The 15,913-nt window shown below is 35.5% G+C and overlaps 1 protein-coding gene across 50 annotated transcripts in view; it reads right to left on the reverse strand.

Moving 5' to 3' along the window:
• RIMS2 (regulating synaptic membrane exocytosis 2) overlaps nucleotides 1–15,913 on the reverse strand; it is a 486,153-nt gene that overhangs the window by 118,293 nt on the left and 351,947 nt on the right. For 45 of the 50 annotated variants that reach the window (XM_030011022.2, XM_030011023.2, XM_030011017.2 and 42 more), the window contains 3 exons: nucleotides 12,321–12,374; nucleotides 10,646–10,690; nucleotides 735–824 (listed from right to left, as the gene is read on the reverse strand). The exons of 1 other annotated variant lie outside the window; for it this stretch is intronic. In XM_030011022.2, coding sequence (XP_029866882.1) covers nucleotides 735–824; nucleotides 10,646–10,690; nucleotides 12,321–12,374 — 189 coding nt within the window. The remainder of the gene's footprint in view (nucleotides 1–734; nucleotides 825–10,645; nucleotides 10,691–12,320; nucleotides 12,375–15,913) is intronic. 4 more of the 50 variants (XM_041122994.1, XM_030011026.2, XM_030011024.2 and 1 more) reach the window with 2 other exon arrangements.

Here is a 15,913-nt window from a genome sequence, read left to right on the forward strand (position 1 = left end):
CATAAATTAATGAGATCAGGACCTTTTATTGTCTGATTCAGAGGAGAGAACAATACTATTATTATCATCATGATCATTACTAGGTTTACTTTTTATTGCAATGCATTTGTAGGAACAAAGATAGAGCCAAAGAATTGCACTTTATGTTTAGAGTGGAAGAGAGTTTGTGATAGGTTTTAGTTTCAGAAGAAATCCATTCATGTACAGGACAGAGGAAGGAAGAGTTCTCTTAGATTTGAGAACTCCAGCCATATGGAGATATAAAATGCAGCTTGTATAAAAATTACATTGGAACATTATTTCTGTCATGTGTGATGGTGCAAGAAGGTTTCAGATACAAGTCTTTAGAAGATGACTTTCCCACCATACATGCAGTAGATACCTTGGTTTGGTCAACTAAGTAAGAATCAGCATAACTCATACTTGGATTCCTGAGGCTTGCACACATAGATAAATCATAACAAAATTCAAAACTAAAAAGCAATCTAAGTCTAATATTGTGCCAGAACACTTCTTTTCTAATGCATGTGCATTCTAACACAATTGTTTACAAAAGCAGATCTATTTTGGCTATTCTAAAACAGAACTATGTAATCTAAATGGTCTCTACATACTAGAAATTTCACACCAAAGTGAAAAAAAATAAGGTACATCAAGCACACACGCATTACAAAAGCATGAAATGTGGTTTTATAGTCTCATGCTTTCATGTGGTTTTCCAAACCCTGACAAACCTGGCTCAGAATGGTGTTTCTTTTTCGGCAATGGTTTGTCATCAGTTACTGTACCATTCACCTTTTTCTGCTGGTCCTCCCATGTAACTTCTAGCATAAACCAAAAAAAAAATCAGAAATATTATGTAACTTACATTATAAGATACCTAATATCATTCGGGACAACTTGATCTAAACAAATGTACTGTCATTAACATGGCAAAAATTTAGATTAGTTCTTTAATTTAGAGGCCTGTGGTGGAGAGAATTAGTAAACATTTTAAATGTGGAACAGAACATACTATACAAAAGTTAGTATCTATGTAATTTGTCAAATATTCTGCTCTTTTTAATATTTAACAACTGGAAAAAAACCCCAGGAGTTTATTTACACAAGAATTTCTTACATTTTTAAAAGTTAGTACTCTATAGTTTCCTACAATACCTTTGTATTTCTGTAAATTAAAAAGGAAGTAAAAAATATTTTGGTAAAAAAGTCCTCGCAAAGGTATACTTAAAAAAAAAAAAAACAACAAACCAAACAAAACTGAATCAGCAATCATGTATGTTTACTTTAAATTGACAAAGTATTTTTACCAATGAGTTGTTAAGCTAAAACTAGGTTGGATTTACTTTCTAAATCTGGGATTTAATTTAAATTCAGTTTTTATTTTAGGCAGATTAAGTTACTCAATAAAAACTTTCTTGCTAATTATGGATCCTGTACCCTGAAACCAGCATTTCTGACCTAACTTCTCAGAAAAAGAGCTATGAATAGGAGCATGTACACTCTTCTCCAGACAGAGACTCCATTCTCTAGACTTGCAACACGCTAGTCTTTCTGAGGTTGTCAGATATTTTTGTTCTACACTTTAATTTTTCATCTTCTGACAATTAAACTGGCTGGTTAGCATAATACTATAGGTTTTAAACCTTTCAGTATCTCATGCCAAAACCAAATCTAGAGCAGTTAACTAGACAGATTCAATACCCTAAACTCAATTTTTGCTTTGGGCTGTTAAGAATCAGCTTATTTTGCTGATCCCACAAAGCGCAAAGTTCCTCACAGCCATTGCTCACAGATATAACCACTTTTATGGTCATGAAAATAGCCAGTGATGGAGAAGAATATGATAGATATGGAATTCATTTTCAATCTTATAAATTCAAAATTTTGATTTTTGAAAATGACAGTTGCAGGCTTCAAGTAATACACCAGCAAAATTTTCAATATAATGGTTTCATAACACCATAGATATGCATGCTGAAACAGAAGCTGTCATCTTTGAAGTACCATGTGTAGTAAGTACTAAATAAATTTCAAAAGGAACATTCTGTTTCCAAACTGTGGAAATAAAATCTTATTAAGTTTCTTCCTAACAAAAATGTGATTCTTTCTTTTTCTCTGTGAAAATCACATTTAGCAATAAAATATTTACTGATGCCATCTATGCTTCCTCTTTCTTGGATGAGTCCAGAAATGTCTTCTTAACTAACACACAAAAAAAATTCAATGACCTTAGAATTTAAGGAATAATCACTACTAGGAAAAAACAGCATTAGACAATCATTTAGGTCAAATAGTGGAGATACTCAGAATAAGATAAAAAGTAGGCAGACAGTAATCTCAAACACAGGATTTTGTCAGGATATGTAACAAATAGTCTAAACACTGAATAATATCAGGAAGCCCAGAGTGATTTCCATGCTAGCTTTAGACAGCTAGTCCTGAGACAGGACGTTCTCAGTCAGAGTTCTTTCTCAGAACTCCTGATGCAGTTCTGAACCTAAAAACTGTAGTTTGCTCAGTCACCAAAATCATTTATCATACCAATGTTCCCTACCAAAAGAAAAGCTTTCCTAAGCCTTGCTAATTTTTTGAGAGCTAAGTATCTACAAAAGAGTTAACCTACTTGGGAGCACTCTAGAAGTGCTTCTATAATAAAACTTGAATTGACAAGCATGATCAAATAAATATCAAATAAAAATATAACTCTTTGAATAAATATTTTTTCCATGTGTTAACCTTAAAAAAGAAAAAAAACCAACAAAAAAAACCCCAAAACCTATTCTAAAAAGCAAGACAGGCTACTTTTTTATGTTTATACTAAAAGTGATAGTATAAGCATGTAAACACTTTCAGAAAAGGTTCCAAAGACCGTCCTTCTATAGCTTTAGTTATTCTTATGGCATGTCAGCATTAAATTCAAATGGCTGCTTAATTTTATCAGCAGTTAAGTACCACTCTTAGACTGAGTATATGCAGATTGGAGGTACTCCAGATTAGGTGAAAAGCTTCATTGACTTCTAGAACATTGCAAGAGTTTGGATAGTAATGGTTAGTATTTCAAGTGAGAAATAAAAATAGATATATCCATTAGATTTATTCCAACATTTAACCTTTTCATCACCATTTTCTAATTCCATTTCCATCTCCATGCTCTACAAAGCTAAGAAAATATATTGTTAAATGAGAGCTTTCTTTTGGGGAACTAGTAAGAGATGCTGATGAATAGGCAAAATGCTAAAAGTCAGTGCTGCCCATATCCTCTCTGTTTAGATAAACATGCATTATATTCTCTAAAATCTCTTTCCTTCCCCCAAGGCTAAAGGCCACCATCTATCCCCTTGTTGTTTTAACCAAAGCCAACTTTGGTTAAATTGTGAAAATTTGGAAAGAAACCATACAGTTTTCTAAGTCATCATTCACCTTTTACCACCCTCCCTTCCCATACAAATGAACTTCAATTTGTCTTCTGTTGTGATAATCAGTTTTGAATTACATATAAAGAAAGGTGTAAAATTCTTGATTATTTATACAAAAAGACCTCATATAGATTACATAAAATATGAGATTCTTGAGCCAGATTATTTTAGTTATCTGATGCACCTTTGGCGCTAGAAGGATTTGACAGGTGCACTGATCCAGATTTTTCCCATCAGTATGAAAGGTACAACAATCTTTAGATGTAGTTGTTTCATTAGATGCAGTTGTTGCACCTACCCCCTGGGCACTGCCTACCACAGTGAATTATGTAGCCGGGCTCTCCCCGCTGCACATCAGGATGACACTTGGTTGTGTGTCATTCCCTCTTGAGAATGATACTCACTTGTGCTGCCTGGGAGAGGGGGGTGGTGCGCTCCAGTACATCTAGTGTTAAGTAAAACCTCAGCATTTCTTACATTTTTGTTTAGAATATTCAATATGAAAAATATTAAAAATCTGGAAGTAATATATGATAAGAACAGTTGCATATCTCCAGCTTTTCTGAATTTCTAAATGTGCCATCTTAGCACCAGGAATGTTGCAGCTGAACTGGAATGTTGCAGCAAACTGCAGAAGTACAAGATGATGCAGCAAAATACAAGATGCTAATGATGAGGAGTTTTCTTATGCAAATACTACCCCCCCTCCTTTCTTTTCTTCATGCTACAGACAGTAATAGCCCTTTTCACAATTACCCTTTGCTTGAAACATTTTTATATACTTTCTCTTTTACTTGAATTTGTCTTTTTTATTAAATCCACTCAGCTTTTATATTCTTTTCAGCACCTAAAATTTCTGTGAACCAATTTTTATCAGTGCATTTCTAGTTTTAGACTTTTAATTAGGTTGTCATAAAGTTTTCACTTTTTCATCAGGACATACTTAATTGAGTCATCTTTTCCTGCAAATGAAAAATCCTCAGAACTTCTTTCTATTTTTAAGTTTATAAGATGAATGCTCAGAAAGGAATTATGTTCTTAAAAATGTATGGTGACAACTACTGTAAAAATGAGTCAAAAGTGGGTTTGGCTAGTGCTTCTTAAACACAAAGCAGCACAATACCAAGCCATTAGAACTGTGGGATAAACTGTCAAAACCTGAGAAACTATGTTTTGAACCAGATACTCAAGATCTTAATGCATGCATTAAGAATACAAGAAGAAGAAGAATTAATTAAAGACATAAAAAAGGCTAAGTTCATGTTACACGTTTCAATTTACAAAACAAAGTCCCTAAGAAGACAAACAAAAGCCATCAGTCTCAAGAGTTCACACAGCGAGAAATATTCTCAGCTGTGTCAAACCTCTACCAGAGGAAAGCAAATGGCTTCAAGTCATGATACATGAATTGTCCCAGACATACTACATTATATCTGGAATGAATCCAGCCCCACCTTGTACCACCAGCATGCTGCTAAGGGCATCAAGGCCAGCTCCAAGTGACACAAACTCAGCAATGAAGGCTTTATGCCAGACTACTGCTACTCCTACATCACAGAGCCCTTCAGGTGCCTCAGTAAAACAGCACTGATGTTCCTCCACCCTGCTGTAACAGGAACTAGGCTCGTCCAATATCTTAAGACAAATAACACCACACATAGTCTTTTTCTGACAAATTTAGAGCAAGACCTCCTGTCTCTGCTAGTAATGTTCTACAGCAAATCTGAGGACACCATTTTTTAGCTTCCTCTTTTGACACAGTAACAGTTGATCTACATTTTTTCCTCCATACACTGGAAGAATAATTTAAAGAATGATTCTACACATTAGAGCTCAAGGCATTCATCCGAGATGTGATGATCTCTGTTTCCTCCAAAGAGTGAAATGAATTTACGTCTTGCATTGTCCTAGAAGTCTTAGAACATTGTCCTAAAAGCTGGTAAAGTATGGACAGTATAAAGGCAGGAACAGCACCTTTCCCTTGTGTGTTTCATGAGCCAGACAAAGAGCACGCATGCATACACACCCCCATTCCCCCTTCACACACACTCACACACACACACGCGCGCGCCTTCACATGAAATTAGTTTGCAAATTTGTGCCAAATCGACAAATGAATGCTGGGATATGTTAATAACACATGTTAACAACATTGTTGTTCATAAATGGCTATGTAAGCAGCACTTTTATCATGGTCTTAACTAATACAGCATTCCAATAAAAGTTCTGACATATCTTAATTATTTATTGTTTTGATTTCATCTTCCTTACTGAGCTACACATTCTGCAAAAAAACCCCTGGGCTTCATTCCCTGGGGCTGCAGTGGGAGTACATTAAAAGAACTTTAATGGAAGTCATTAGGTAGGCAATATAAAATATCGCCACATATCTACTTTTAATGTTATCATTACAAGTGTAACAAAAATGATAGTGCACTGTAGGTTATTCCTTTACTCCAGAAATGTTTTCTTCAAATTGACTTCAAGGCTACATTAATTATGTGTAGCTGGAAATCACTTAACAAGCCTAGTCCGGTAGCAGTCTCTTCTCATCATATTCCCTAGCTGCAAATCCCATCAATTCTGTTCTAAGCTTATTTTTAAAATATTTTACTAGTGGATCCCTCTATATGGGGAACAAATTGATTGAATCTTCTATTGCTTATTTTAAAGAAAAACTGTAGATGTACTCAAGCAAGGTCACAGAGGGTACTTGTTGCAATATCACTTAATTAAGTCATAGCCTACCTTTAGCTAAAAATCAAAGTGTCATGTTGCTGCTTTTATAAACATAAGAGAATTATAAAACATCAAGAAATACAGAAAAACTTAAATACACCAGATTAGTCAGAAGAAAAAATACAGTTAATGGTACATTAAATATGTGTATATTAATATTTAGTAAAGTATATTTAAATATCACAAAGTAAATATATTATTTTTAAGCCACTATCAAGGCTTTTTTTCCAGGACTGTTTGGGGCAGGGGAAGGATTTGTTTGGTTCTTTCTTATGTGTTTTTAAAATACGGCAGTTTTGCTCCCTCTTCTGGTTATGTGCCTGAAACACGTTAGAAACGAATGCAATACAGCTGGCCTGCTGGCCTATTATCAATAGGTGTATTTTGAATATCTCAGAAGAATAGCTCTACTGTCACCTGTTTGGTTAAGCACTGCAGGTTTATGTTGGCAGGACTGATTTAAGGCAGGAGAAAGGGTGCAGAGAGCCTGAGGGAGACGAAGACACCACGTAAAGATACCACTGACGTTTCTGTAGCTTCTTGAGGCACAAGTCAGAGGAGACTGGGGATCCAGTACCCTGGCTAAGCACTACTACACACTTGTTCTGCTCATATGCCTTTCCCCCAGCACCCACGCCTGGTCTGCTGAGGACCAGACACTGGGCTAGACGGATTTCTAGTCAGAACTGGTATGGCTATCCTCATACTGCTATGAAAGGCAAACACAAAGAAAGCCAAAATATCCCCAGAGTCTAATGATTAATGAGTTTAAATAAGGCAAATTACAAGTAATAGCCAACATAAATGTGGAGCAAAATGCACACCTCTGCTCTGCACCTCTCTTCCATAGTCTCTGCTCAGTTTGTGTTGCCCATTCCCTGGGTGCCAGCGAGTGTTCTGTGCGTGCAAGGAAAAGTGAACAGCTTACAAATCCACCCTACAGAATGCAGGATGTAAGTTTTAGCTTGGTATAGTGGGTTTTTTCCCAGGTTATTTTTATTCTTTACTGTAAAAGGTGCAATCTTATAGCAAGTCTTCAAATATTTTCTATGCAGAAAGGTAATTTATTATTATGTGACCATACATCTCTCTCTCACACACACACACAAAAAAAGCTCTGCAGGTAATCACAGGTGTTCTACCCTTTTTAAGTGCAGTTAAGATTGAAGTTTATGACACAATTCTAAAATGTTTAAAAAATTATTCAGTTAAAAAATGGTTCTGAAAATAAGCCAGTAGTTTTAAGCACTAATACCAAGCAATAAAGAAAATAAAATAAATGGCTTGCAGAAAGATGAAAAATATAGATTTGTTTCTTCAGAAAGCTCTAGGTTCTTCAGAATATCAATTACTACTAATTAATAACAGGTAAGTTTTCTTATTGCTCAAATTTACATGCAAATTTAAATGCAAATTTTACATGCATTTTTATATGCAAATGCTGTCCACAGCAAAACACCTGTGCTATATTTCAGCATTACTTATAAAATATTACATTAGTAACCAGACAAACTATGTTTGACTAGCAGACAAAATGACATCACTTTGTCATGTACCGGTCTTAGAAATGTTACTTTATATTGTGATGTGGTTTTGAAAGATGCCACCTCACATTTTGTATAAATAAGTCAAATTTGAAGCTGTTTATGGACAAGTTAGTAGTTAAGACTCTTTCTCATCTGTCATATTTCCCTGGTAGTTTTAGAGCTAAATTCATAAAATAGTCACCTATATCATAAGGAATTTCAGCAGAATGTAGGTTCTTCAGTCTGGAGAATTTTCATCTTATGGGTACTTTACTTCTACTGTTTTGTGTTGTTCTGTTGGGTTTTTTTTTTTCATTTCACCATTTTCTCAGGGTGCAGATTGCAGTTATGGGCCTGCCTACAAATACCACCGTCTCAACTGGTCTATATCTTACTTAAACCTTACTTTGCTTGAACTAGAATTAAAATGTAGGATTATGCTAGGTACTCATAACACATATGTATATGTTAAGTATTCTCACAGCCCACATGAAACACATATTCAGTATAATTTTTCATGCAAAATTCAGAAGCTGTTATGGTCTCTTAGTGAACTCTACAGTGAGTGGGCCGGGGGAATAGAGAGCACACAAGGGACTCAGGGCAGTCATGTTTAGTAGTTCAGGCAAAGCACAGGCCCCATTTCCAGGAATCCCAAATGGTCTTACATGGAAGAAGCTGCTCAGGTCAGCCAGCAGGATGAGAGTTCCCTCTGGCATGACAGCCACACGCTTGTTTTTCAAAAAAGCGTATGTATACACTATTTCTGCAAGTCAGTTAAGCAGGTCCATCTGTCATCACTTCTTTGACTGGGGTCCCTTTATTCTGCCTAGTTTGCACTTCAGTCACCTAAATTCTATAGATTGTGTCTAAACTGTGCAGCAAGTCTGGAATACAGCATACTTTCAGTTCTAGTCCTCCAGGCATCCAGACTGCTCACGGAGTTGTGGGGCTCCCACGCATGCACAAACCAGAGTGCATACAAAGGGGAAGACTTGGTGATTTGGGTCTTATCTTGGTACAGACTCATGATACAAATAGGCTCCAGACACTTCTCAGCCTGGGAGATGAGAACTGGAAAGCATTCCTGATTCCCATAATATAGACAAAGCTCTTGTGTAATTATGCAAAATATTCTAACAAGTGAGGAAACTGATAACCTGAAAGGCTTAAAATTTTGCTTTGGTAACTCTATCATCTTTTATGTGCCCTAAATTAAGACAGTAAAGGACAGAATTACCTGGAGCCTTTCCTCACAAACTCAAATGATCAAAAGGTGTCATATAAAATACATGAAAGAGAAATGCAAAAGACCTGAGGAAAAATTGAAAGGGATAGTGGTTTTGGTAATAAATATGTGAAATCGAGTATTAGGCACAGACCATTCTTTTGGAGTAAAAGAGCTCTGCAAAAGAAACTTCTAAAACATAAAATGGTCACCTCAGAAATTAATATGTATATGAAAACAAACTATTTTAAATACCGGTTAGTAGCATTTAGTTTATTGTGCAAAGTACGTCTTTCAGGCTCTATAAGTATATAAAATACTGGTTTTGTTGAAGGAGTGGAAGAGAAACTGAGAACAAAACCAGCTTTAGCTTGACTTAATCACTGATTATTGGTTTGTCAACCTTGTCAAGTCAGTGGCAAAAGCCTCTAACTTTACCAGGATTGGAATTTGGATCTTAAAAGTATAAGACACTGAGCTATCTGGTAATTAGCATGCATTACAGTTACAGCAGCAGACTTCCAGCAACTGAATTAACTCAGGACTATGCTGGCGCAGCCACTAGAGTAAGGGGGGTGACCCTGTGCATTGCTCTGCTGGGCTGCCGACACAGTGCCCTCTCTGCAAAGGCACCTCATCCAGCCTGTCTACACTGGATAATAAGTGGCATATTAAAAATGGTGTGGTCTTCCCTGCAACACAATGAACTAGCACAGGCAAAACTGCATCCCTGCTCTCCTGATACCTGTATTCCCTCTGCTAACTTATTTTAGGGAGGAGAAAGCTAGGAATAACCTATAATAGTGTAACTGGGGCTATTCCCCACATGGGCTCCTGGTAGAGGTGGAAGTGTAAGAGTGAATATCCAAATTTTAATAAAGCCAAGGCACTATCTAGATGATATTTCATTCACTGGCAGAAGACACTGATGCGACAAAGTCTAAATGTAATATGGCTTTAGAAGTACCTGGAAAAATAATAACAGATTTCTTCAAAATTATCAAAGCAATTTAGAAGCATGAACGGGAATAAAACTTCAAAATAAGCTGTGGTTGTTCATTGCAACTTTCCTGTTCTATTTTTAGATAATAAATCTAAATCTCCATGTTAACATTTCAGTGCTTTGAATTAACTTATTTCTATAGCATTTGAAATAGAAAAGAATATCAAACATAATACGAACTAGACAATAGAGATGATTGCTAATAACATAAGCCTTTCTCTACCAGTATATGCTAACTAAAATGGTCCAGCTCTCCTGTGACTAGCAAAAATGTGCCAAAGTTGTAAAATATACAGCCAAGTGACATACAAGTATATAGACATGGTAAAAAGTGCAAGACGGCAATTTTGTAGATGTCTGCAAACTGTACTCGGTCTCATAGGGCACGGCAGACTGGGAATTCCTAAATGAGCAAAAGTACAGAAACAATTCCACTAGTTCTAAATAGGCAACGTGATCACGTATCTAGGTGGTGTAAACTACATCTTCAGTAATACAGTTAGCTGTAAAAAAAAAAAAATCTGGAGCTTTTGATTCCAAGAAAGATTTTTAAAACCACAGGTGAAAAAAATTATTTTAAGTGCAAGAAGTAAAACAACACATTAAAATTGAACATACATGAACTTGCTAATTTTGAGCTAGTAGAACTAAGCAACACACACATGCAGCAAAAAATAAGCAAAATTTCTCAAGCACCCACAAGTCACTAGCAATATCATCATCAACTTGCCTTTTCGCCCATTAACAGGTGGGTCTTGATGTTTTTCCTCATCATCTTTATAACATTAAAAACAGACAACAATGATTAACAATTGGAACAGCTACTATGATGAACAACGTAACTATAGCACACACAAATATTTTGCAGACTATGTTAGCACAATTCCATGCACTATGCTTGAGTTATCACAAAACACACAGAGTGAATAGCACAGAGTACACACACCAGTGAAAAATACACACTTAGAGACAAAACCATAACAAAAGCAAGAAAAATGTAAACTGTTCTATAATGAAAAATGGGAAGGCAAAGATCTTAAAGAACACTTTGGGTGCTTAAGTGAGAACTAAATTAAAAAAAAAAAAATCCTCTTTCCAGCTCCCAAATCTTGAAATTACTCTAGCATCCAGATTTCTGAACAAGTAATGAGTCCTACCACAGTGATTATTCCTGACTTTGTTTTAAGAAGAAAATAGTGATCCAGATTTTCTTCCCTTAAATAACAATGGGAATAGGGTCCAGGACACAAGATTCCAAATAAACTGTGATGCAGGCACTTACACTTTTAAGTAGGGATGGCATTTTAGCCATACTTATGTGTAGCTAGTAATTTTTCCTACCAGCTAGTACTAAATTTGTTTCTTGCTTAGCTTGTCATTTTTCTGGGCCACCCTTCTGGAGCACTTATTTCTCTCCACGTAACTGCAGTAATACCCTCAGTGCATTACCCTTCTCTGGGCTTCATTCCACAGGCCTTGAGGTATGTACCACACTGCCTACTTTCAGGCAGCTAAGTTTACCATTGGTCTGGCCCCAAATATTTATAGCCAGAAAAGCTTGTCTGTGCTGCTCTTCCGCATCCACCACAGCTGACATATTGTCACAGACAATTATTAACAGGGATAACAGAATGTAACCTATTAACAGTGCATGTAAATGCACATTTATGCTTTCATGAGTCTTCCTTTGAGAAAGAATCTTAAGAGCAGAAAAATGGTGGTTGAAAAGGTTTATAGATCTCTGCATGTCTTTGAACCTGTACAGTCTGTGTTTTCTGAAATTAGAAGGTAAAGTTGTTTATTTTAATCACATGGCATTTGAGTTGAAAAAATATTTGCATCCGATTGATTTGATCATCATCTATCAGTTCTCATCACAATAACTTCCTTTTTCTACCAAGTGAACTGTCTTCCAAGCAGGATGAGGGACATTATACAAAATTTTAAAAGTATTTCCATGTAATGCAGTTTCCTACTATTTTTGTTCAGCATCATCAGTCCTCCTACACAAACTGGGGAAAAAAAAGTGTCATGATACAATAATGTTTACTTTCCCTGCTTGTAAAAAGTATAAATGCAAAGTAGAGGGTACCACATCTAAGGGGTGTCCTCCCAGATCTCCTAAGGCTGTAATTTGATCATAGTGACAGAGTAGTTTCATAAAGAGGGATAAAAAAAAGTGAAAAAAATAAGTGATTTTTTGCAGGTTGAACTATTTTAAGCATTCACAAACTGATAAATAAACTATGCTATATTGAATTTCTTTGTCTTGTTCTTACATAAAATTGTATAATTATTATCTGGATTTTGACTTTTAATATCTTTACAAGCTGGCTGGTAAAGCTTCCCTACATGCTCAGGGGAAAATGTTTCTAAAGGACATAGGCACTTGTGGTCAGACAGACCTGCCTTGACCTCTGATTCCTGAACTCCAGTATGCTTGTTTTCTTCATCTCCTGCTGCATTTGTATAAGCAAGGTATGACAGGGGGAAAAAAGCAAGACAAAAACATGCATGCTTTGTTACACGCTGTTCAAATAAAAGATAAACATCAAACAAAAGACATTCACAATAACATATAAACCCTCAGTCTGTGGCATAAATTATTTTTTGAGTGAATCAGAGATTAAATAAATCCTTGTGTTATTTTCATTAATAGCTCTGGTTTACTCCAATGAGATCCGTCTGCAAGTAATGATGGTCATATGCAGCCCTTAATATCCCTTGTTGCCAATTTCTTATTAAATTATCAAAGCACTGGGAAGCAGACAATAAGTGCCAAAGCAGAGAAAGCAGACATGTATTGGTAGACAATTGGTTTAAAGGCATCTTCTGCTTGGATTTACTTTAGTTTTTCTAGAAATAAAAGTCCAAGCCTCTGTTCTTGAAGAGCATATTTAAAATTGTGTATAAATCATAAGCAAGTGGGCATACTCAGTACCTTAATAAGTGTGGAAGAAACAATGCAAACGTTTTTCCAGCTTGGAAAAAAATCCTCAATTTGCCAGACAATATGCTTTTTACCTGGATTTCAGAGTAGTTAGAATTCAGAAAGAAAGACACTTTTCCATCAGGAACTACAGTCGCCTAGAGCATATCTAAATATTAGAGAACACTGAAATAGTTGGAAACAATGGTGACAATACGGTTAATGATAAGCAACATAAATATATTTCTTTTATGCTATTAATAAAGAACCACAACTTTCCCTTGTGACAAAGCTCATCTAATACCAGGGTAACAACAGTAATGATATAGTAGTGTTGAGCTGAATAACTGGTCTACCATATGCCTGCTTTAATTTAAATGTCTGTTATTCATTAAACACTGTTTTGATGTGATGCAATACCCTGTAGTTTTTCAAGGTTCAGGTTCTGATTACTTACTGATTTTTTGTATTCTCTGTTCCCAGATTTTTTTCTAGTTCTCTCATTACTTGTATAGGTTTATGTGCAACTAAATAGCTTATTGAATTATGTGACTTCAGGTTTAGCTAGCATGTAATAATAATTTTAAAACTACTTGTTCTAACAGGCTATTGTTGTTAGGGGGAGTGATTTAGGCTATAATCAAAGCCAATGCAATGGAAACTAATCTCTACATAGATTTCTGCTCTATAATTCTGTGTGATAAAATCATGTCATTTAAATTCCAGTTGAAATCATGACATTGAAAATTCCAATTAAAATATTCATCACAGACACCACCTATACAGTCAACCTTCTCTCATAGAAAAGAATGTATAGAAGGTGTGCCAAAGACTTTAAAAAATCTATTCCAGTAGAATTGAACTAAAATGTTCTTGGCACGTTGGTACCCTGAAACATAAATAAACATCAGCTATTATGAGCACAGCTGTATGACTCCTTACTCATTTTTCTTTATGCCCTTTGTACTCTCAGACCTAGACGTAAGACCTGCAACTGGCATCAAGAAGGAGGTGTGTAATTCCTCCTTTTGCCAATCCAAGAGAAAATTATGAACCATTACTTCCCTTGAAAGGTCAGAACCTTTCAAGTAAGCACCCTAAGCCCTGTGTTATAGGTAATGTTTGTTCAAGTTTTTCTGTGGAAATTGTACTAATGCAAATAAAATATTTTCATATTCTTCAGGGGCTGAGGACTCTGCCACCTCTCAGGAGAGTGAACTAAGCATCCCCAAGTAAAACCCAAAGGTATATTTTTTCAAATTCCTAGCTGAAATCAAAACCCCAAGGTAGATTCATGCATTATCCTAAGGCAGCCTTGTTACTGATGTTAACTAAGCTATTCTCCTTACTTTCCCATCAAGTGCACATAATGCGAGCTACCCTGTGCAAGCATGAAGGTGTCTAACATCATACAGTCAGTACCACAGAAATATCCACACAAAAAGTGGGTGGGTGCAAAGATATGTACCTTCAATTTTTAGACTGTTGTGTTTGACTAAGTCATCGTCAAGGCCAAGTTGAAGGTAGTCCAAGTTCCTACCCTATATTATATACATGTGATCAATCACCTTTTACAAAACAAACTACCTGTATGCCATATATTTTTAAAAACCTGTGAAATCACAGCTGACAGAGTATGATAGAATTACAACCAGTGTGAATGCATGTTCTCTGCAATTGCATTATAAGTCTTCCTCTGTCTCCCACCAAACTATGATAGAGCACTGGAAAACAGACAATAAAATTCCTTCTAATTTTGCAAAATTATGTCTCATTGAACAGAGAAATTGTATTCTGAATGAGACAAAAACCCTCAAAATAAGCAGTATGTCTTTCTGTCAATATTATCTGTGTTTTCACAACCATCAGAGTGTCTCAGTAACTTGCACTCCATACTGCATGAGTTGCAGCAACAATACAATTGACAGTATATATATTTTCTTTTTAAAGATTTGTAATTGTATCTGAGAGATATAAAAACTGGAGTCATGGCTGATAGCTATCCCTGATTAAACCTAATCAACTACCCCTGTTAATTCCATTTGTAGACAATTTTATTCTGGAATAAGATCACCCATACCTGAAGTTAAGAGGGGACAGTTAATCAGCATTAATGTCAGCTTTAACAGCTTCTGAAATAACTTTCCCAAGACACAAGATTATTATGAGGTCACGTAATTAAAGTCTGTACCATAGAGCATAAATAGAAGGGCAAATCCTCACTGAGCTCTACTATTTGGTAAATTTCTGAGCACTTCATTTTTATACTTGAAGGTTTTATTACATTTGTTTGGCTTGACATAATTTTCTCATTTTTATGGTTGGGTGGATGGTTGGGGTTTTTTCGTAGGGATGAAGAAAGAAAATGCTATGTTGATTTTTAAGAGGAAAAGGAAAAATCTATATTAGGAAAAAATACTCTCTCTCTGATTAGTAATTAACAACTGAAAGGGCTAATACTGAATGCTTTCGAGAGCACTTTATGGTGTTCCATTTTAATCAGCAGCAAGCAGTCATTGAGTTCCTCCTTCTAGCAAGGCAAGTAAGAACAAAGAAATATATTATATCCACATATAAATTTAAAAAATCTTGTTAACCTTTAAGAACTATAAATATTCCAGTATTCACTTATTGTCTATAGTGCTAATAATACAGAACATTTAAGAGTACATAACCATTTCACTGCTAAAAAGAAGTTTAATTTAATACTATTGTTTTTCTACAAATGTTCATTAGAAACAAGAAATCTCTATCTCTAGCATAATTTAAAAATATACAAGGAAAAGTTCAGCTGAAAAAATGTCTTCTGACATTTCAGTAGTGAAAATCCAGGAAAACCTTAAGTGGTCCCAGACTTCTTTTCAGAACTATTTTCCAGCCATCTAACATGAAAATATACTAAACTAACAAAGTCTAAAGCAAAACCCAAACTGCTTAGGCACTTACGCTATATTCTGGTTAGATAAGATAATGACATGCACTTTAGAGAGACCCCGTCTTTCTTCTGAACGGGTAAATCTGATACTGGCAGCAACACAGCTGTGGGAAGCTAAGAAATTAGCCAAAATG

The sequence above is a fragment of the Aquila chrysaetos genome, chromosome 4 (assembly GCF_900496995.4).
Source record: "Aquila chrysaetos chrysaetos chromosome 4, bAquChr1.4, whole genome shotgun sequence".
NCBI lineage: Eukaryota > Metazoa > Chordata > Aves > Accipitriformes > Accipitridae > Aquila > Aquila chrysaetos.